Genomic DNA, 22,289 nt, shown 5'->3' with positions numbered 1-22,289 from the left:
GGCGTGAGCGGAAGACGGCCTAACGGTGTGCGGGACCGTAGCCCAGCTTCATGGAGACGGTTGCGAATGGTCCTTGCCGATACCCCAGGAGCAACAGTGTCCCTAATTTGCTGGGAAGTGGCGGTGCGGTCCCCTACGGCACTGCATAGGATCCTACGGTCTTGGCGTGCATCCGTGTGTCGCTGCGGTCCGGTCCCAGGTCGACGGGCACGTGCACCTTCCGCTGACCACTGGCGACAACATCGATGTACTGTGGAGACCTCATGCCCCACGTGTTGAGCAATTCGGCGGTACGTCCACCCGGCCTCCCGCATGCCCACTATACGCCCTCGCTCAAAGTCCGTCAACTGCACATACAGTTCACGTCCATGCTGTCGCGGCATGCTACCAGTGTTAAAGACTGCGATGGAGCTCCGTATGTCATGGCAAACTGGCTGACACTGACGGCGGCGGTGCACAAATGCTGCGCAGCTAGCGCCATTCGACGGCCAACACCGCGGTTCCTGGTGTGTCCACTGTGCCGTGCGTGTGATCATTGCTTGTACAGCCCTCTCGCAGTGTCCGGAGCAAGTATGGTGGGTCTGACACACCGGTGTCAATGTGTTCTTTTTTCCATTTCCAGGAGTGTATAAAAATGCAGTAAATGAAGCAGGCAAAAAGGAATACATATGTCTCAAAAATTAGATTGACAGGAAGCGCAAAATGTCTAAGCAGGTATGGCTAGAGGACAAATGTAAAGATGTAGAGGCTTATCTCACTAGGGGTAAGATAGATACTGCCTACAGGAAAATTAATGAGACCTTTGGAGAAAAGAGATCCACTTGTATGAATATCAGGAGCTCAGATGGAAACCCAGTTCTAAGCAAAGAAGGGAAAGCAGAAAGGTGGAAGGAGTATATAGAGGGTCTATACAAGGGCGATGTACTTGAGGACAATATTATGGAAATGGAAGAGGTTGTAGATGAAGATGAAATGGGAGATATGATACTGTGTGAGGAGTTTGACAGAGCACTGAAAGACCTGAGTCGAAACAAGGCCCCCGGAGTAGACAATATTCCATTAGAACTACTGACAGCCTTGGGAGAGCCAGTCCTGACCAAACTCTACCGTCTGCTGAGTGAGATGTATGAGACAGGTGAAATACCCTCAGACTTCAAGAAGAATATAATAATTCCAATCCTGAATAAAGCAGGGGTTGACAGATGTGAAAATTACCAAACTATCAGTTTAATGTCACAGCTGCAAAATACTAATGCAGATTCTTTACAGACGAATGGAAAAACTGGTAGAAGATGACCTCGGGGAAGATCAGTTTGGATTCCGTAGAAATGTTGGAACACATGAGGCAATACTGACATTATGACTTATCTTAGAAGAAAGATTAAGGAAAGGCAAACCTACATTGCTAGCATTAGTGGACTTAGAGAAAGCTTTTGACAATGTTGATTGGAATTCTCTCTTTCAAATTCTGAAAGTGGCAGGGGTAAAATACAGGGAGCGAAAGGCTATTTACAATTTGTACAGAAAGCAGATGGCAGTTATAAGAGTCGAGGTTTATGAAAGGGAAGCAGTGGTTGGGAAGGGAGTGAGATAGGATTTTAGCCTATCTGCAATGTTATTCAATCTGTATATTGAGCAAGCAATAAAGGAAACAAAAGAAACGTTTGGAGTAGGTATTAAAATCCATGGAGAATAAATAAAAACTTTGAGGTTCGCTGATGACATTGTAATTCTGTCAGAGACAGCAAGGTACTTGGAAGAGCAGTTGAACGGAATGGACAGTCTTGAAAGGAGGGTATAAGATGAACATCAACAAAAGCAAAACGAGGATAATAGAATGTAGTCAAATGAAGTCCGGTGATGCTGAGGGAATTAGATTAGGAAATGAGACACTTAAAGTAGTAAAGGAGTTTTGCTATTTGGGGAGCAAAATAACTGATGATGGTCGAAGTAGAGAGGATATAAAGTGTAGACTGGCAATGACAAAAAAAAGCGTTTCTGAAGAAGAGAAATTTGTTAACATTGAGTATAGATTTAAATGTCAGGAAGTTGGTTCTGAAAGTATTTGTATGGAGTGTAGCCATGTATGGAAGTGAAACATGGACGATAAATAGCTTAGACAAGAAGAGAATAGAAGCTTTCGAAATGTGGTGCTACAGAAGAATGCTGAAGATTAGATGGGTAGGTCACATAACTAATGAGGAGGTATTAAATAGAATTGGGGAAAAGAAGGGACTGGTTGATAGGACATGTTCTGAGGCATCAAGGGATCACAAATTTAGCATTGGAGGGCAGTGTGGAGGGTAAAAATAGTAGAGGGAGACCAAGAGATGAATACACTAAGCAGATTCAGAAGGATGTAGGCTGCAGTAGGTACTGGGGGATGAAGAAGTTGCACAGGATAGAGTAGCATGGAGAGCTGCATCAGATCAGTCTCAGGACTGAAGACCACAACAACAACAACATGACATGCACATGCTTTATTCGACATGTAAACATCAGTACAGATATTCGGATTTAGGTTATGATATGTTTGATATTCAGTAATTGTTAGTTAGTCCGCCCCTCGTGGTCTCGGGGAGCGTTCTCGCTTCCCGCGCACGGGGTCCCGGGTTCGATTCCCGGCGGCGTCAGGAATTTTTCCTGCCTCGAGATGATTGGGTGTTGTTGTGTCGTCTTCATCATCATCATTCATTCCCATTACGGTCGGAGGAAGGCAACGGCAAACCACCTCCATTAGGACCATGCCTAGTAAGGCGGTGCGGGTCTCCCGCATCGTTCCCCTACGCTCTGTAAAGAAGCATGGGACTGCATTTCATTTCATGTTTGATATGCTGGCCATCATTGCCGATGATGTGTCACTGACAAATAGCGAAACTCTGCATGACCCACTGAAGTGTCATTGTTGACCTCCTGAGTGACTGTTTTCATTTCAGCAATGGTTTTGGGATTTTTGCTGTACACCTTGTCTTTTATATCAGCCCACAAAAAGGAGTCACATGTGTTCAGTTCCAACGAATATGGTGGCCAATTGAGGCCCATGACAGTGGCCTCTGGGTTTCCCAGAGCCAGAATGTGGTCCCTTAAGTGCTCCTCCAGGACATCAAACACTCCTGCTTCAATAGCGTTTAGCTCCATCCTATATGAAGCACATCTTTTTGAAATTAGGGCCACTTTTGATAATGGGGATGAAATCATCTTCCAAAACCTTCTAATATCATTTGGTAGTCACCATGCCATCAAGGAATATTGCACAGATTATTCTGTGACTGGACACTTCACACTTCGCAGTCACCTGTTGAGGGTGAAGATACTTCTTTACCTTGAAATGTGGATTCTCTGTCTCCCAGATGTGTCAATTTTTGTTATTGACAAACCCGTTCAAATGAAAGCTGGCTTCATTGCTTAACCAAACCATTCAATTCCCATCATTCCCCACAGCCAGTCGTGCAGTTCGCATGTCCTAATGCAAACTGTTCTGAAGTTATGATGATTTTATTTTATATAGTTCAGTAATTGTCACCCTCTATATTTGCCTGATGTTCGTCAGTTCTCCTGTCTTTTGTGTGGAGAATTCTCGTGTCTTTTGTGTGGAGCTTTGTTGAGTTCCCCATTCATTTCTCCACCCCATTCACCCCAGTGAAATTCCAGTCCACACTCTACACATACCACTCCCTGTCTGACTACTCTAAGGTAGTATCCACAGTTGTCACACATTGCAACAGAGATTAAATACTTGAAAATACAGTTAAAACACTGAACACACTATAAACTACATGAATTTTGGTCATTTACAAACTGCAAAAATTAGGCCTACAGGTAAGCGTATCAGGTTTATGTTATAACATAAAAAATTAATTATTTCTGCTTAAAACAAGAACTCACCACTCACTTGATTGTTAATTAACTCATTCACCATGAAATGTGACTTTTAATTGCTACTTATCATCAGTATTATTTGATACTGGTTGATTTGTGTGAATAATTTGTTCTCTATCCTGATCAGTCACTGATGGGTAATATATTAATGGAGAAATAAGTAAATGGAAGTATTCATCAAGAAAAGGTATTATGTTTTGAATAACAGTAACAAATATTATTCTAATTGCAAAAAATTGATATCATTATAGACGTTATGGTTTACTGTATAACATATAAAAAGCAGGTATTGTCTTTTTCAAATTAGTTTTGCTTTTAAAACTTCTTGGTTTCACCAAACTTCTTTGAAGATAATGGTAGCATTTATAATGTTATCATCATTTACTTTTTGGCTGCATGTGTCCGTAGCACAAACATAAATATCACTGAATTTCCAATCACATGAAAAAGCCAAGTGTACCTGTCCAGTGAAAAAACAGGTTCTGATAAAGACAATCCTTCACTTTGAAGCATCTGACTTTGTGCTTTATCAGTGGTCATAATGAAGGCTACTTTTATTGGGAATTGTTTTCTTATGATTTGAAAAGGCCTGGTTGGATCAGAAGGTATGACATTAATGTGGGGTATGAACATGGTTTTATTAAATTGTTGAATTTAGCAGAGCTGATGTACTTGCCTGAGTTTCCACTTATCACTTATTAGAATTAAGATTTGTAGTTAATATAATATTAGCATTTTTTTTTAAAAGCAACTGGTGAGCTGGTAAACCAGATATATTTAAAGGGCTCAAGGATTTTATGGGTTACAGCTGGACATTGTTTATTTCTTTGAGTTGGACGGAATCAGAACTGAGGCAAACCTTTTGAAATGACATGTTTATTAAATGTTAAAATCCTAATTTTTTGGACATATAATTGCTATTGAATAGAATTGCAAAGCATTTTGTCCATTGATTTCTGTTTCATTGAAAAATGTGGTATAAAATTATTGTATTTACAATAACAATGTTAAGGAATTTTGATCATTTCATTGAAGTAATCTGTTTGATTTTCTAAACCACAGTTACCCCATTCAGTGAAAATAGGATCACCATTTCCCTCATATTTTGAATCAACTTATGAATTTTAACATGAGACTATAAGGGTGATTGTTTAATTGTAGGTTCAACAATGCCTTTTCTATAGGCATGTCTAATGACAGGTAATACTTGATGGAAATTGCCAACAAACAGAATTATTTTGCCTCCATAAGGGAGATTATTATTCATTATTTCCCTTAAAAGCAATGAACAATGCTCAGCACATGTTTGAGAGCAGCTGAAATTCCACTTATGAGATCACACCTCAGAGAAGTTGAGCATCCTTGGTGTGAGTGGGAACTGATATGACCAACATGTTCAAGTTGGGCACAGGTAGTTTGAAAATCAAATGTGATATGCATCCAACTGATAGGACATTCACAGTAATGACTTTACATGAAGCTGTTAAAACTACCTTGTTTTCACCTCATAAAATGTGGCACAAAGTTTTATAAACAGGTGTTTTACTGGAGCCTCCTGATCCATTAAAGAAGTAACAGTTGGGAATCTTATTTCTTATTGAATGTATGATTTCCTCAGCTATTGCCTTCTGTACTTTGTTTAGCTTCTTGTAAACTGTCTTACCATTCATACCTTCTTCTTCTACATTGTAGGCTTCTGTTGTGTTTTGTGCGACATACACAACAGGGGCTGGCAGCTTGGAATGTCGGAAAGATTTGCCTTGGTATGTAAAACATTCTCCATCTCTAGCAGTGTGAGGTTGTAGGCTCAGGTGGCATGAGCTGTCTCTGAAAGTCTTATGAATATTCATCCTGAAATGTTGTTCACAACTGAGGTATATTAGCAGGAAACACAATATGTAGATGATGGCTAAATGTCAATTCATTTGCATTGACATTTTGCGTCTGGCAGCCTGCTGCAAGCATTCTTTCCATTCAGCATCCTTAATGACTAAATGTAATTTTTCTACAGCTTGGAAAAATAAGCTCAACAGAATTCCATCAACTGTGCATAGATACTCAAATGAATGCAGAAGTCATGCAGAAGTAGTATTCAGTAGTAATATCTTTTGGTGTTAGCAAGATTGACAGTGCAGATGCATTGAAAGTACTTAGTATTTTTCTCAAAATAGTCCTTTGTTCTTTTGACCACACAAAATGTTGTGGAATTTTGTAGTAATTTTCCTGGCAGTTGATAATATTATCATTGCCTAATTTTAAAAAATGCCTTGAGTTTGGAACCCTGTGAATATTAGCAGCAGCCTTGTACACAACCTGAAAGTATGCCATGTGTTCTTCTGGTAAATGGGTAGGTAGCTGCTCGACCATATGAGATCAGTGGAAAAGTCCCATTCGTGCAGTTACCATAGACCCTCTGGTGGACTCACACAATGACAACTCAAGTAAATGTTCACTTCATCAACAATGAATTTGCTGTTAACTTTGAGAAAATGAATACAATTGTGAAGCAATGCAATCATGTCCTCTATACACATACAAATATTTAACAGATTTTTCTGAGGAACAATACTCAATACTGATATGAGTGCATTATTTTCTACTAGGAGAGCTGCCGTATGGTACAATCCACCAATTATTGATGATAAAAGATTGAATTCTCACTGTAATGCCATTTTTGAATTGTCTATAAGTAGAGTAGCCATTAAGATTTAAATTAGATCCCTCCTGATAACTTTTGATTCATTTTTGTTCTTATATGCATGGACTGTTTTGATTGATAGTACTGTAATTCGTGTACCATGCATTCCTGAATAGGTTCAGAAAGTTCAAGTTCTATTTCTTTCTTTGAAAGTTCTCTACAAATGAAAGCGCCACATCTTCAGCTGAACATAATTCCTCTTCATCTGATGGAATGAGCATAGTGCATGCATGATGGCCCCCTCTCTTTTGAATTTTGGTAACACAAACTTGACCACTTACTGAGCCTAGTAAATATTTTTTTTTACAAAGATCAGCTAATAAAACCCTAGAAACTAAGTCAAGTCTGTGTTCAACTCTTTCATATACACATATCAAAAACAGTTTTGCATCACCCTGGTTCCCAGAACTCCTGAAGATAGAAATTTACTGTGGATATTGTATCACAGATAATGTCCCTTTGAATGTTCAAAGATGTCACTAAACCTGCCCAAAGATGTGAACAACCATGCATGAGCAGTGCCTATTAGACGGAGGGGGTCTGACAGCCAATCAGTTCCAGTCATTCCACCAGGAAGGAGGTACACAGCTCGTGTTGTCTGTGGTTCAACCACACTTAAACTGTCAATACCATGGTTCGATTGTGTCTGCATTGTTACTTTGTGCTAGGAAGGGCTCTCAACAAGGGAAGTGTCCAGGCATCTCGGAGTGAACCAGAGTGATGTTGTTCAGACATGGAGGAGATACAGAGAGACAGGAACTGTCAATGAAATGCCTAGCTCAGGCTGCCCAAGGGCTTCTACTGCAGCTACCTATGGATTATGGCTCAGAGGAACTCTGGCAGCAACACCACCATGTTGAATAATGCCTTTCATGCAGCCATGGGATGTCATGTTATGACTCAAACTGTGTGTAATAGGCTGCATGATGCACAACTTCACTCCTGATGTCCATGGCGAGACCCATCTATGCAACTCCGAGCAGTGCAGTACAGATGGTCCCAACAACATACCAAATGGACTGCTCAGGATTGGCATTACATTCTCTTCACCAATGAGTGTCGCATATGCCTTCAACCAGACAATTGTCAGAGACGTGTTTGGAGGCAACCCAATCAGACTGAATGCCTTAGATACACTGTCCAGTGAGTGCAGCAGGGTGGAGGTTCCCTGCTGTTCTGGGGTGGCATTACATGGGGTCAGCATATGTTGCTGGTGGTCATGGAAGGTGCCCTAATGACTGTACAATATGTGAGTGCCATCCTCCGACTGATAGTGCAACCATGTTGGCAGCATATTCGCGAGGCATTCACCTTCATGGACAACAATTCACACCCCCATCATGCACATCTATTGAATGACTTCTTTCAGGATAATGACCTCTCTCAAATAGAGTTGTCAGCATGTTCTCCTGACATGAACCCTATCGAACATGCCTGGGATAGATTGAAAATGCCATGATCCACCAACCACTCAAGGGATCTACGCCAAATCGCCATTGAGGAGTGGGACAATATGGACCAACAGTAATTTGATGAACCTATGGATAGTATGCCATGACAAATACAGGCATGCATCAATGCAAGAGGATGTGCTACTGGGTATTAGCGGTACTGGTGTGTACAGCAATCTGGACCACCACCTCTGAAGGTCTCACTATATGGTGATACAACATGCAATGTGTAGTTTTCATGAGCAATAAAAAGGGTGGAAATGATGTTTATGTTGATCTCTATTCCAATTTTCTGTACAGTTTCCAGAACTCTCAGAACCGAGGCGATACTAAAACGTTTTTTGATGTGTGTAGTTTCACTTTAGAGATAATTTAAGTCCGTTTGGAGTTGCATGTAATTGTGAGAAACAGATCAGGCTTTCCCATGTGGGCAAAAATGGCCATTGCATCTTGATAATTATGAACCATGCTACAAGGGTTGCAAATATAAGTTTCAGGAAGAAGAATAGGAATCCCCACAACTGTTCCTCTTTTTTCAACATCATCATTAAGGAAGTCCAACAAACCTTTGCACCTACCAGCTGTCAGTTATTCTTGATATGGTGAAATGATTGCCAACCTATAACCCTCTACTTTGACATAACTATCAACAACACATTATTGAAATAATGTACTTGAAGCCTGAAGTATACTGAAATATCACTAACTGCTAAACAATAACAACAGTACTGTAGCTGCACTGTGATTGTTCTCAATGCATTAGGCTGAAATAGAACATTAGGCTGAAATAGAACATGTGGCTTACATACGGTCCATCCAGAATCGCCACATAGAGAAACCAAATGATACAACATTGGATCAGATTGCAGGTTCAAGTGAGGTATACAATACAAGTAAGACATGCAGTATTTTCGTGACACTGTTCTGTTATTAGTGATGGAAACAGCAGCCACCTCACTGATTGTAGGCAGATTGGATCTTCCAGGATGCAATGTATTGTTAGTAGTGAAATATATTTGAAAATCAGGTATTTCTTGAGCTACATCTTTTATGCATTCAAACAAGTTCGTGTAAGAATCATGTATATCGTGCATTGCTTGCTGTTTAATCATTATTTCCCTACAATGGGTTCTGTTCTCTTTATTCATTGTGTGTGTGTGTGTGTGTGTGTAATATAATATCAAAATCTGTAATGATGAGGCCAGCGTAAATTGGTGTACCCCCTGCAGAAGGTTGCAAACTTCGTGCCATATAATACACTTGCCCATGTATTTTAAAACAATATAGACCATTTCCAGAAATATCTGTTGAGTTAAATTGTGCTTAAGCAAATACCGGGGCATTATTTAAAAAAATGGTTCAAATGGCTCTGAGAACTATGGGACTTAACATCTGTGGTCATCAGTCCCCTAGAACTTAGAACTACTTAAACCTAACTAACCTAAGGACATCACACACATCCATGCCCGAGGCAGGATTCGAACCTGCGACCGTAGCAGTCGCGCGGTGCCGGACTGAGCGCCTAGAACCGCATGGCCACTGCGGCTGGCTGGCATTATTAAACTGTCAAACATTTTCTAGGTATTTTGTAGTATAGTCATTATTCTGCTCTATGAGATTTTAATGATCCTGACGTGCTTAAATGGGCTCTAAGTTAATCTTTCACTTGTGGCAATACATGGTAGCTGAACTGTCACTGAACTCCCCTGCAAACACCTTTCAGAGAAATGTATGCTCATTTTGCCAATATTACCAACACTCTGTGTTTGCACTTAATTGTCATTAGGGAATAGACAGGCAGAACAATATGTTTTGGAAGTTGTGTAGTCGCCTTGCAATGATATTCTGGTGGAGTTGAAGTAGGTAAGTTGGTGACACAAATTCATTCTCTTGCACGAATTATTGCCATTTCACACTGAATCAGTCTTGTTTGCATTGCTCTGAGCTTTTCAGTGCTGCTGAAGTTGAAATTGTCTTTGTTCATCACTTTGTCTGGAATTTATTCTTCTCTTTCCCCCCACCCCCCTAAATATACATTTCTTAAGACAAATTAATAAGAAATAGATATTACCACCAGTAAATGTTTGTTTTACCTTCGCCGACCACGGTGGTCTCGCAGTTCTAGGCGCGCAGTCAGGAACCGTGCAACTGCTACGGTCGCAGGTTCGAATCCTGCCTAGGGCATGGATGTGTGTGATGTCCTTAGGTTAGTTTGGTTTAAGTAGTTCTAAGTTCTAGGGGACTGATGACCACAGCAGTTGAGTCCCATAGTGCTCAGAGCCATTTGAACCATTTTGTTTTACCTTCGCTGGTAATGCAGATTAATGGTTTTGAGATTAGGAGAAGTGTAACATAATATTGCAAACATTGTAAACTAATGAATAATTAAGTTATAAAAATAAATATACAGATTAATGGTATTTAGATTAGGAGGAGTGTAACATAACCATGCAGATGCCATAAACTAATGATGAATTCAAAGTTGAATACATTAAGTTATAAAAGCAAACATTACTTACATGTGTTGATGAACACTGATATAATTCTTTTTATTTGTGGCGTATACAACATTTATTTAAAGGACGTAAACAACTCCAACTGCTGTTGTGCATTACAGTAAAATTAGATTATCAATAGATGTCGCCTTCTAAATTCATTACATCTTTGTGTACGACTGAAATTGCATGATAGACAAAGATCTGCAAAGAACATAAAAAGCTGCAACAACTGTTGTGCATGTTAGTTAAACATATTGTCAATAGTATCTCCTACACTGTTATAAAAATGTATGCAAAATAAAGCCTTTTAATGAAAATAATAGCTGTAAACTATTTGTGTATTTCTCATCATTAGTGGTGAAGAAAATCTTGAAAATGATGTTTCAATCGTTAATTTTTATTGAGTAATATGGGAAATATGGTGTACCAATAAAAACACACCATTGATAAATAATATATATAATGATTAGACAATGTTTACTACTGGCAGAAAATGGTCCATTATGTGTGATGTGATTTTACGTAATAATTTAAAAACAAAGCCTCATGTCATGAATTATACAATAGCCCATATGAAGGAGCTGTAGAGGAATGAACTTGCTTGTAAAATATTCTTCACACAAGTCTGTTGTGAAGTTCAGCTGATTCACCCCTTACTTGTACAGAGTAATACATTTCATAGTTTTTGCATAACTCCAGCATGATGGGTAGTAGCAAATAATGTGGGTAAATATGTGAATTGTCCCAACTAATGTTCATTAATGAATGGTACTGGTCATTCATTAAAAAACATTGATTGGGACCATACACATATGTATTCATTTTATTTACTGGTATTTTGGATGGACATTTTACTCAGCAAACATTTGTTGGTTTGAGAATGGGCATTGTCCGAAACTGCTCACCAACTAAATAAACATCTATTTTAGTTGTAAATCTTGCTGTGTCTTTTTGCCTCACATTTCATAGTATTTCACATCTTCATTGCATGTGTCTTTAAACTGGCCAACACATGGCTTGTCTTTGCTGGTTCTGATACATCATTTGTTCCCACAAGCTACAGTTTGTTCATGAACTTTTTTCCTGTTATTAAATTGTGAGAGCAAATGAGTCACCAATTTTGATTCCCACCACATTAAATTTTTAGTTATTAATTCTGTATGTTTTGATTATTTCCTGAATGTCATGCAGGTGGAAGTTGTCTGCATTTCACCTTACTCTCAATTTGATTGAAATTGTTGTCCATGGCCAAGTAGCCAGGGAGTGGGATTAAAAATATTTGAGTGATCTTGTTCTTGTGTTGTGCAGGATCTTGAACTACTCACATCAGATGGTTACAAGTTTGATATTGTACATCCATTTTGGCCATCACATGAGTGACCGAAGTTCTATCATTTCTTTTGTGGGTTTACCATTTAAATATTTCAAAAGACATGATCATATCTCATCAGGTACTTGGGTTGATATTTCCTCACACAGAAGTTATGTAGTTCCTCTGGATGTACCCAATTGAGGATAACCTAAACTGAAGCAAGAAACTGATGTATGCAGTACCTAACACCAGTGGGAACTTTTGGGAATGAAAGCAGTAGTACAGCTTTAATTGCTTTCTCTTTGTATTTTTACTATGTCACTTTGGCAAGGCCAACATGTCAGTAAAGTGGCTGTTTTTCTTGATTTGCATCTGGGATCATCTCCAAATTTTCAAGAGTCATGTCACATGCACTTAGAGCTTAGGTTTTAATTTCAGTTATGTAACAGTTTTTGCATGTTTCTTGACAGCAGACGTACATTGAACATGATGATATTTCATACTTGTCATAATAAAGTGAATCAACTACACTCCTCATGTCCATGACATTCTTGATGTTCCACAGCTTCAGTAATCACATTAGAATATATATATCTCTGTGTGTATTCCTTTACTTAGTTGTCATTTTGCTCCCTAGATGGTAGCACGGCACACTCTTAAGTAGTTAGTTCACATTCACATGCAACCTTAAACCCCTATAACTGCTCATAACTAGTGAATATTTTATACAATTTTTAAACAAGTTTACATAGTTTTAAGAGTAAAATATACCTTCGCTACTTGACTGTACAGAGGGTAGTTCGTACTTATCACTAGAACCAATTTCAATGACAACATCACTTTCATTTGACTCATGTGAACTTGTGTCTACAACTCTGTCCACCATCTGGTCAGCAGATCTAGCTCATGTGTGATCTTAGGCTTTCCCCACCTCCAAAAACACGTGCCCTGCTAGGTTCAGCAAAAGATGACCTGGGGCTCCACAAACTGGGTGTTTACCGTATTCGTTGTTAATGTGGTAAGGCATACATTGGGCAAACTGTACAGCAATCGAAGAAAGATGCCAGGAACACAGAAGGCACACTGAACTGAAGCAGCCTACAAAATCTGCAGTTGGAAACATTACATTGGTACTGGAGATACTTTGGAGTATGCGAAAATGGAAGTTCTACGCCAGGCCTTGTCTTTTTGGGACCGTGTTCTGAAGGAGGCGATTGAAATACATGTAACTGATGGGCTGATCAACAGAGATGCTGGGTTCAACCTCAGCAAAGCCTGGGACTCAGCACTGTCATTTAAAAGCACAGCGCCGACCCAAAGCAACTTCTGTGACCGACAAAGGCCACAGGACATCTAATGGTCCACAGTTCGCATCCAGCAGCCAGCAGCCCGCCCCTCCCAACCACCTCTCAACGCAGCAGCTCGCACGGCAGGACATGGGGGAAGGGGTGGGGAGCAATCAGAGTATAAAGGGCAGGAGATTCAGCGGAGATGCTCAGTCTGCAGGTATCATCTGAAGATGACGGGCAAGGAATGCTGTCAAAACATTGTAGTTTGAAAACAACTGCACCCAGCTGGAGACCCGAGAACAGAACAAACAGATCTACCTCAGTTTCTCACCATAAATAGCTGTAGATCTGACATATGCCAGAAGTGCAAACACAAAAAAAGTCTCTCATTGTCGAACCATAGTGTTACTTCATTTTGCCACATGAATATTTATCATATTCAAGGTCAGTTGCCATAGGAAACTCAAAATATCCAAATTTGTAGTTGTTTCAATCTGGAAAAAAAACCTCCCAGTTGTGGATACCTTCATAGTCTCTAGGACAGTGGTGTGTAGTGGATCAGTTAGTATGTGTAGAGTTCATCACAAAAGTCAGTTCCTGTGATTTTCCAAGTTGGATCTGGGTGATTTTATGTATTTTGTTGAGTATCTCACAGTTGATATATTTCAACAGTTACATTAAACAATGGAAAGTCCAGGATGGAATAACTTCATTACGAAAAGAATAGATTGCTGCCCACCACACATAGGAGGCATTGAATCCAAGTCAGATCCAGTCCAAAGATCACTAAACTTCTATCTTTACACAAAAAGTCCTTATTGAGAAGCTGAAAACAAACACACACACACACACACACACACACACACACACACACATACATACATGGCTAGTGTCTACAGCTGCTCGGATCCTATGTGGGTGTGGTGTGTTTTCTGCTTCTGAAAAAGTAATTTTTGTCCAACAGCTTAAAGTTTTGCCATCTTTTAATACCTGATATAGACCCTTCACGCCTGAGGATTATTTCACTGTGAATCATCAGGTGTATTGTTAAACAATATTTTTTTTTTTATTGAAAAACACTTTCCTTGTGATCTACCAGTAAATAGATTACTGTTATTTGCAGCATGTGTCTATTAATGAGGATTGTGATACTTGATAGAGACTTGTTGGCTGTACTGGTGGAAAATAAGTGTTGTAATTAGTATTTACAGGCCTTCATTTATTTTGTTTCACTTGATATTACTTTCCCATTTTCATACTCTAATATAACATGTTTGTTTCTTAATTCTAGTTCACGCCATCTTGTCATGGACCTGCTGTTACTCTAACTGTTACACTTATTGAACACCCAGAACCATGTTTATCACTTGATTTTGTTCCTGTCTTTGTATTTGAAAAGTGGCCAAGGCCAACAATAGAAAATTTGCGTGAATGGGAGCCAGAAATGGAAGAACATGTAAGTATTGCAGTGGTCTTTTCCATTTGTACACTGAATTTATCTTACATTATGTATAAAATGACAGTAAAGTTTTGTAACCATCACTAAAAACACAAACAATTCTAAAATAAAAAAAAGCTTGCAAAGGTAAAACTGTTCCTGACAAACCCTGTTATGATGATGACGTTAGCCAGAATTTGTTGTTTGTTTCTTTCCAGTGCTATTTAGACAAACTGCCAATGTTAACAATGTCTGCTGAATGTATTAGTGCTTGCATCCTAGTTTATAAACTACAAATAAATCAAGTAAAATATCTGTTGCAGCAACATTTTCATGTAACATGAAAACTTTTAAGTTAAAAAATCTCAAACTCACCACACTTTTGTTACATTTCTTCCTTATTTGTAAGTTATGTGAACCAACTGACATATCATTTAAATAATAGCTACTCAGAATATAGTTGTGGTATTTTGTGGTTGAGAGTGTAACATACCACTTCAATTATTTTGTTTAGTGACTTGTCCTCTGGACACACTTTTGTCATCATTATGATGGAACCATGACTGAAGGGTATGTTCACCTTACTAAACTGGAAAACTTTACTTACCTGAATATCTTGAATTTGGCCACAGTTTCTTTTTTTCATGCTATGAGTTTTGTATCCCAGTTTGGCTGAACAAATATATTTACTATATTTAGGCTTGTCAACCTGATGGTATGCGAAATGTCAAATACAGCAGTTTCTTCATTGAATTTTCTGTATTCATAATTTTTTTAGACAACTCAGTCACTCTCACAAAAGGCCCCACAAGACTCTTCATTCCACAGCTAAACAACACTACTGTTTACAACCATCTCTTCAACACCTTATCATGCAATCATATTCTTGACAAGTGTGAATGAGAAGAAGGGCAAAGGTTACATTTGAGGCAAAGAGGTTGAGATAATTTACATCAGGTAGGTTAGAGGCCAACAAGGGAACAGTAAATTATGGAGTTCCATGTGGTTCTGTCATTGGTCCCCTGCTGTTTCTCATATATATCAATGATTTACCTTTGTCCTCAAACAAAGCAAGCAACTTTACAATGTTTACAAATTACACAAGTATTGTGATAGACAATGAGACATCCCTAACCTAGAATTAAATGCAAACCAATTACTTGAGGATGTTCTGAACTGATTCACAGTAAATTCTCTATCAATAAACCTCAGCAAAACCAATTACGTTCATTTCCATTCCAGTCAAAAAAGCCTGCAGGAGATAAATATTGCACTTGAGAGCCAGCAGATACAGAGGGTAAATTGTTTTAAATTCTTGGGCTTACATATAGATCACAGACTTAACTGGGAACACCATATCCACCGTCCCTGGAAGGGCTTAGTTCAGCAACATTTGCCATCCAAATAAATGCCCAAATTGGAGACATCAGTGTCTCAAAATCTGCTTACTTTGACTACTTCCATTCACTTATATGTTACGGAATAATCTTCTGGGGCAATTCACGTGTTAAAAAGAAGGCCTTACAAGTCAGAAAAAGGCTGTCCGAATTTTGTGCGAAGTGTCTCCAAGAACCTCATGTCACAACCTTTGTAAGCAAGTAGGAATGCTAAGCACTACTTCACAATATCTCTTTTCAGTCATGACATTCATGCTTCACAGTCCTTCTCAATATAACATCATCACAATGCAAGAAGGAACATACACTGTGATTTGAAAAATTTGTCTCAGGTGCAAAAAGGTGTAAGATACACAAGCACTTCCTAGTAAAATTAAGTGTCTATGAAGTAATAAAGTACTATTCAAAAGTAAACTAAAGGAATTGTTGCTTGAAAAAAATTTCTGTTCTCTAGAAGAATTCCATAGTAGACATAGCTAAGATTATTTTTACCATGTATTATTGTATATTCCTGATGCAGTATATCTTGCTGTTGTAGTTAGATTAATTGGTGATCTGTAAGTCAAGAAGATGGCCACTTTTACCCAGTAAAAAATTGTTTAGATCCAATCTGAAACTTGTATCTTAACCTCTCTTTGTGAGTGTAATTAGAACTTACTGATTGTGATTTTATTATTATTTTCAATTTGTATTCTTAATCTTTGTTTATTGTCCTGGTGGAAACAAATAATAATGAATTAAATGTTTTGGATCATTCTACATCAGTGTGTTAGCATGCAAAAATTGATCTCTGGAATGCATATTGCAATAAATAAATTTCACAACAGATGCATTGTCCACAGGTGGCCAGACTTTATGGGCTCAACATTTTAGTCTAGAAGGGATGAAACATTTAAAAATGGAGGCCCTGTTGGTGTTTGGTGGGCTTAATATGAACAGAATGTTTATGGAGCTATCAGGGAGGTGAGGGCCAATGTGAAGGAAGTTGGAATGAAGAGGTCTACATGAAGCAAATAAGAGAGAAGATTTTGAGACTGTAATAAGACAAGGGTAGAGTATCGTTACTTCTAGATGATGAAGATATCTTCAGCAAATATAAACCATATAAGGGAATTAGGGTGTTGGGTTTTTAAGAATGTTTCATCTAGACAGTCCATTAACATATTGACATATAAGTATGCCATATAAATGTCTATGGCCATAGCACAGATTTGTTAGTATATTTTCTCCTCAAAGCAGAAGTAGTTATAGGCAAGGCTCTAGTTGGTCAGCTGTATTAGGAATGAGATCGTGTGCTTGGAGTTGGTATGACATTTGGAGAAGTTGTATACAATGGTAACAAGGCATTCAGTATGGAAGATATTGGTGTGTTGGAGGTGGAAAACAGTGACAAGCAGAGATTCAGGTGTTAATGGGGTGGGATAGCTGAGTGGCAATGAAGCTACTGGTTTGTATCATAGATTTGGGAAACTAGGCAGTGGGTGAAGAGTACACATTGTTGGTCAACAAGAACTGACAATGGATGTTTCTAAAAAGTTTTGCTTTGTCCTTTACTACTGAAGTCTTTCCTTTTACCATTCAGTGATTGGTGTGTCATTGTCTACTATGTGTTGTAGAAATGGTATGCAGTTCCCAAATCCAGCGACTATGGCACAGATTTTCGAATATGTTTCTGGCACCAGGAGAAACATCTGCTTTGTGATACTAATCAGATGAAGCCTGTACTAAAACTGATTAAGGTAAATATTCTTGTGAATATCTGCAATGTTGTGATGTACTGTTACACCAAATCATATTACAATATTATGATAACAATAATTTGACGATAAATGTATCATGGGTAGAATGTTATGAGATGACAGGAGAACAGAATGATCTACAAATTTAATCATTTAAGCAGAATGGATGCTCATATATGTTTACATACATACAATATATAGACTTTTTGTCTTTGAGCTGCAAAATATTCATTTACACTGTAGTACAGTTTCTCTAAAAGATGTATCTTAAAGCCAGTTGTGAGTGATGATACACTTCTCATTGTTTTGGTATGACTGGGTAGTTTATTTTGTAATTTTTTCTCATGTTTACAGGGGCCAATTTTGGCTGAGGGTTGTTTGATACATTTATGTATAGTATGCCATATAGCTCTTAAAGTGGCTAGTTCAGTTGTAAAACTTTTCTGGTATGTGGCATAGAAATACGATATTTACAGCTGAAAATCAGAATTTCTACCACTAATTATGAATTTGTTTCATAAGATAAATTGAAAATCTTACATATAAGCAATAATAAGCTCTTTGATGCTGTTTTGGGGAACTTATTACATCCACCATAAAACATAAACTAGTTGATAATACTGCACTTCATTAGCAATCTGATTCAACATTCTTCAAGGCACAAAACACAGAAAATCAGCAAATAAGCTAAAGAATCAAGGAACCTCAGTTATCATACATACTCAAAGAAATATCATTTTAATATTAGTAATCTGTGATTGAGCTCCTGATACTCAACTCAATTATTAATTGGAGTCCATCTCATCAGCCCCCCATCCTTTTTTGCAGAGCTGTTGAATGGCAGTACCCATTAATTTATCAGCAAGCCTTTGCAGTTTTCTAGAAAGTCTAATAGGGACCCCCTTCATTGCCTCTGAATTATCTACTTCATAAGCAGATGTTAGACAATCTGGCATTACACTGTCGGTCTTGCCATTTCTCTCAATAATAAGCACTTTGTCTCCATGTTGAAAACCTTAAAGGGATCCAAATAAAAGTGATGGCCTGACTGTATCATCTCTGATCCAAACAAAGTTATGTGTATTCAAGTCTTTATGTGAAAAGATGGGCTTTACACTGTGAATTATGGGGGTTTTTCATGTCAGACGGTGCTTATATGTCTGTAGGTTGTGGAAAAATATCTCCAGTCTCAAAACTAGGTAGGGTAAGGGTGTGAAGAAATCACAAGGTACCTTCAACAATTCACCATACTGCAGCTGTTCAGCAGTGCACCCCATGTCCTCTTTAACAGGTGTGCGTGATTCCAGTAAAACCAATGGTAGTGAAAAAGACCAATATTCTGCAAAGCAAGCTAATGTCATCTTTAATGTTCAGTGCATACATTTCACCACCCTCTTATTCATCTGTCATGTCAACCAAGAAATGGTACCAATCAAGTGAAGAGAGAGGGTTTACATTATCCACATGCAAAATGGTAAAATGATGAATATCAATGGAAAATCAGACAATTAGTTCTGCTTGGTGTGCCTGCCATGGAGAATTAAGATCTGTGATTACTCTGAAGATAGATGTCATTGGCTTACAATTGGTGGAAACAGAAAAAATTTCACCTTCCAACCAAGGGCGAAAATGTTTCAACACTAAATAAATAGCTAGAAGATCTTGATCGAAGGTGCTCCATGATTCTTGTTGTATCAACAAGCTCTTGGAGAAGAAAGTCAATGGCTGCCACCCTCCAGATGTTGATTGTGCAAGACTGCTCCTATTGCTGTTTGGCAAGCATCTACCAACAGGGTGTTGGGAGCATTAGGAATTGGATATGCCATTAATGAAGCGTGAGTCAGTGCACTTTTTAAATCCTCATAAGCTCTCATTGCCACAGAAGTCAAAGAATCTTCTTGTTCACAACATGTTTCTGCCCTTCAGGAGATTTTTGAGAGGCTCTTGAATCTGAGCTAATGTTGTAAGGTGCCTGCAATAATAGTTCAGCATACCTAGAAAATGATGAAGCCTTCTGAAAGTAGCAGGAAAGGACATCTGCATGATATCAAATACTTTTTCAGGTGTTGCTGGTATGCCATTGCGTGAGAAATGTATCCCAGGAAAGGAAGTTCCTTCTTCATAAAAACTTGTTTATAAACTTTAACCATTATCCTATGGCTTTACAATCTCTGAAACACTACACAGACATTCTCCTAACATTCTTCTTGTTGTGAGGAAAAGATCAAGATGTCATCACCATAACCAATAACAAAAGAGAGACCATAGAGTACCTCATGCATAGAATGGGCTGCTTTTAATAGCACAGGAGACATTATATTGTGGTCAAATAGTCTGAATGGTATTGTTACAGAAGTTTCCTTCTTGTCTTTATGGCCCATCAGAATTTATGCAAAAGCTTTTGCACAATTGTTCAGAGTAAAGAAATTTGCAGCTGAAAAGTTGCTGGTAAAATCTGTTATATTTGGAATTGGATATCCAACAGGTATGGCATGAGATTTCTATTCTCTGTAGTCACCACACATTCTCAATTTACTGTTATTTTTTAACCACTTGTAATGGAAATGACCAAACAGTGTGAGAATGATTCTTCCTTGGATGCCTACAGTTTATCTGAAGGTATACATCTAGGCCAACTAACCATATGTTGTCGTGGAGTTGTCCTGATTTGATGAAAAATAGATTGGCAACATCTAACAGTGTGTCATCAGTGCTGGGAACTGTTGTAGCAACAGCTGGGCAGGTAATTATCTGCTGCCTGCCTAGCCTTGATGGCGGAAGGCGAAAAGGGTGGGAGGGGATCCTTTACATCCTGCAAGCCTGTCCACTGCAGAAGTATTGTATCTCCTGCTGTGCCTGCTTCAAGTCCAATTTTGTGTATGTAAGTTTGTCACTGCTTCTTTTTCTTCCCCCCACATCCTTTTCCACTCATCAATTTGGACTCTAAGGTGCATACACTGATCCTTCAACTCCAAAATCTTTAAAGAAATGTGCAAAGGAGAATCCAGTAGCTTCTCATGTAATACATATGCATGCACTTCGCATTAAGATTATCCGCAGCTCGTGGTCGTGCGATAGCGTTCTCGCTTCCCGCACCCGGGTTCCCGGGTTCGATTCCCGGCGGGGTCAGGGATTTTCTCTGCCTTGTGATGACTGGGTGTTGTGTGATGTCCTTAGGTTAGTTAGGTTTAAGGAGTTCTCAGTTATGGGGGACTGATGACCATAGATGTTAAGTCCCATAGTGCTCAGAGCCATTTGAGCCGCATTAAGATGGACACAAACGCAGGATGTGACATTCTGACACAGTATATGTGGTTTGCCCAAATATCATTGCACAGTCCATTGCTTGGGCATCAAAAATATTGCATTCTGATGTGTTAATACGTTTGAGAGTGATAGGCCCTTTAATGAGACACTTATTAACTAAGTTGGGCACAACAGAAAAATGTCTTAAAAATTGGCTTCTATTATTGGTCCATTCACATCAGCCATAAGAAAAGTCCACATCAGCAACTGCCACAAGGATAGATACTTTTGTATTCCTTTGGCATTTGCTCTCTGATCGGGAAATGATACTGATGTAACAACCTGTGTCAATCAAGAATAATGAATTAGACTTCTTTTCTGTGACAAAAAGCCTCAAAGAACTGGTAAACAGCAGTCAAAGTTGCATTTAATTTGTACTGCAGGAGCTGTGAGCAATTCTGATGAGTATGTGCACTTATTGGCACTCTCTGATCATGTTTGGGTGAGTGCAGGGCCTTGTGCACTGCCCAAAAACATTTTTGAAATCAGGACTAAGTGTTCTTTTTGCTGTTCTCTGTTTCATTCCTGATTAGTTACCTTCTCTTCCTGTCTGTTCAGTTTAGCATTCAGTCATGTGAGCTCCTTGGTTAAGCTCTCTAAAGATGTCTCTCTTGGCAAGGGCTATTTGATGTATGACTCTGTGCACACCATAATGTGTGTGTTGGGGCCTCCACCTATAACTTCCTTTATGGCTGCATGTTGGCTGTTTTCCACATATGCAGTAGCCACTGCATCAGCTTTCCTCACCAATTCTTCAGTCTATAGATCTGTAAAAAAAAAAAAAAAAAAAAAAAAAAACAACTAAAATGCCCCCAAATTTTTTGAGAGTCTCCACAAGAAGTTCAATATCTGCCAGTGCATGTAGCAATCATAGGATCCGAGATGGGGATTCACCCAAATGTGTCTCACTGTCAAAGAATTTCTGGAGGTGCAGTTCCAATGTTGACAAACTACTGGAGGGTAGCCTCTTTAAACATAATATAAGACTGCTAGTGCAAAATTTCATCCAACTGTTCAATCTTACTTAAGTACAATTGAGAACTGATTAAAATAAATTGCTCTGAGTCCAATACAAATCCATGTAACGTAAATATGGTGTCAACTTCAGTACATGATATCTGTGCTCTTGTAGGTCAGAAAAGAGCCTACTTTATGCTGCAATTTCTTTTGGAGTTGTCAAAGCTGGAGATGACAGGGCACAGCAGATGGTGGAGAAACAGTTGCCTGCTGTAGGCACAGGTGAAACTTCTGTCTACGTGGCACTGTTTCTGATGATTTCCAT

The 22,289-nt window shown here is 38.7% G+C and overlaps 1 protein-coding gene across 4 annotated transcripts in view; it reads left to right on the top strand.

Moving 5' to 3' along the window:
• Positions 1-22,289, top strand: part of LOC126251832 (cyclic GMP-AMP synthase-like receptor) — a 387,508-nt gene that overhangs the window by 181,256 nt on the left and 183,963 nt on the right. For all 4 annotated transcript variants that reach the window (XM_049952497.1, XM_049952495.1, XM_049952494.1 and 1 more), the window contains exons 6-7: positions 14,419-14,583; positions 17,579-17,701. In XM_049952497.1, the coding sequence (XP_049808454.1) occupies positions 14,419-14,583; positions 17,579-17,701 (288 nt within the window). The remainder of the gene's footprint in view (positions 1-14,418; positions 14,584-17,578; positions 17,702-22,289) is intronic.

The sequence above is a fragment of the Schistocerca nitens genome, chromosome 4 (genome assembly GCF_023898315.1).
Source record: "Schistocerca nitens isolate TAMUIC-IGC-003100 chromosome 4, iqSchNite1.1, whole genome shotgun sequence".
In the NCBI taxonomy this organism is placed as follows: Eukaryota; Metazoa; Arthropoda; class Insecta; order Orthoptera; family Acrididae; genus Schistocerca; species Schistocerca nitens.
The sequence above is the reverse complement of the archived record's forward strand: the minus strand, read 5'-3'. Positions and strand labels throughout refer to the sequence as shown.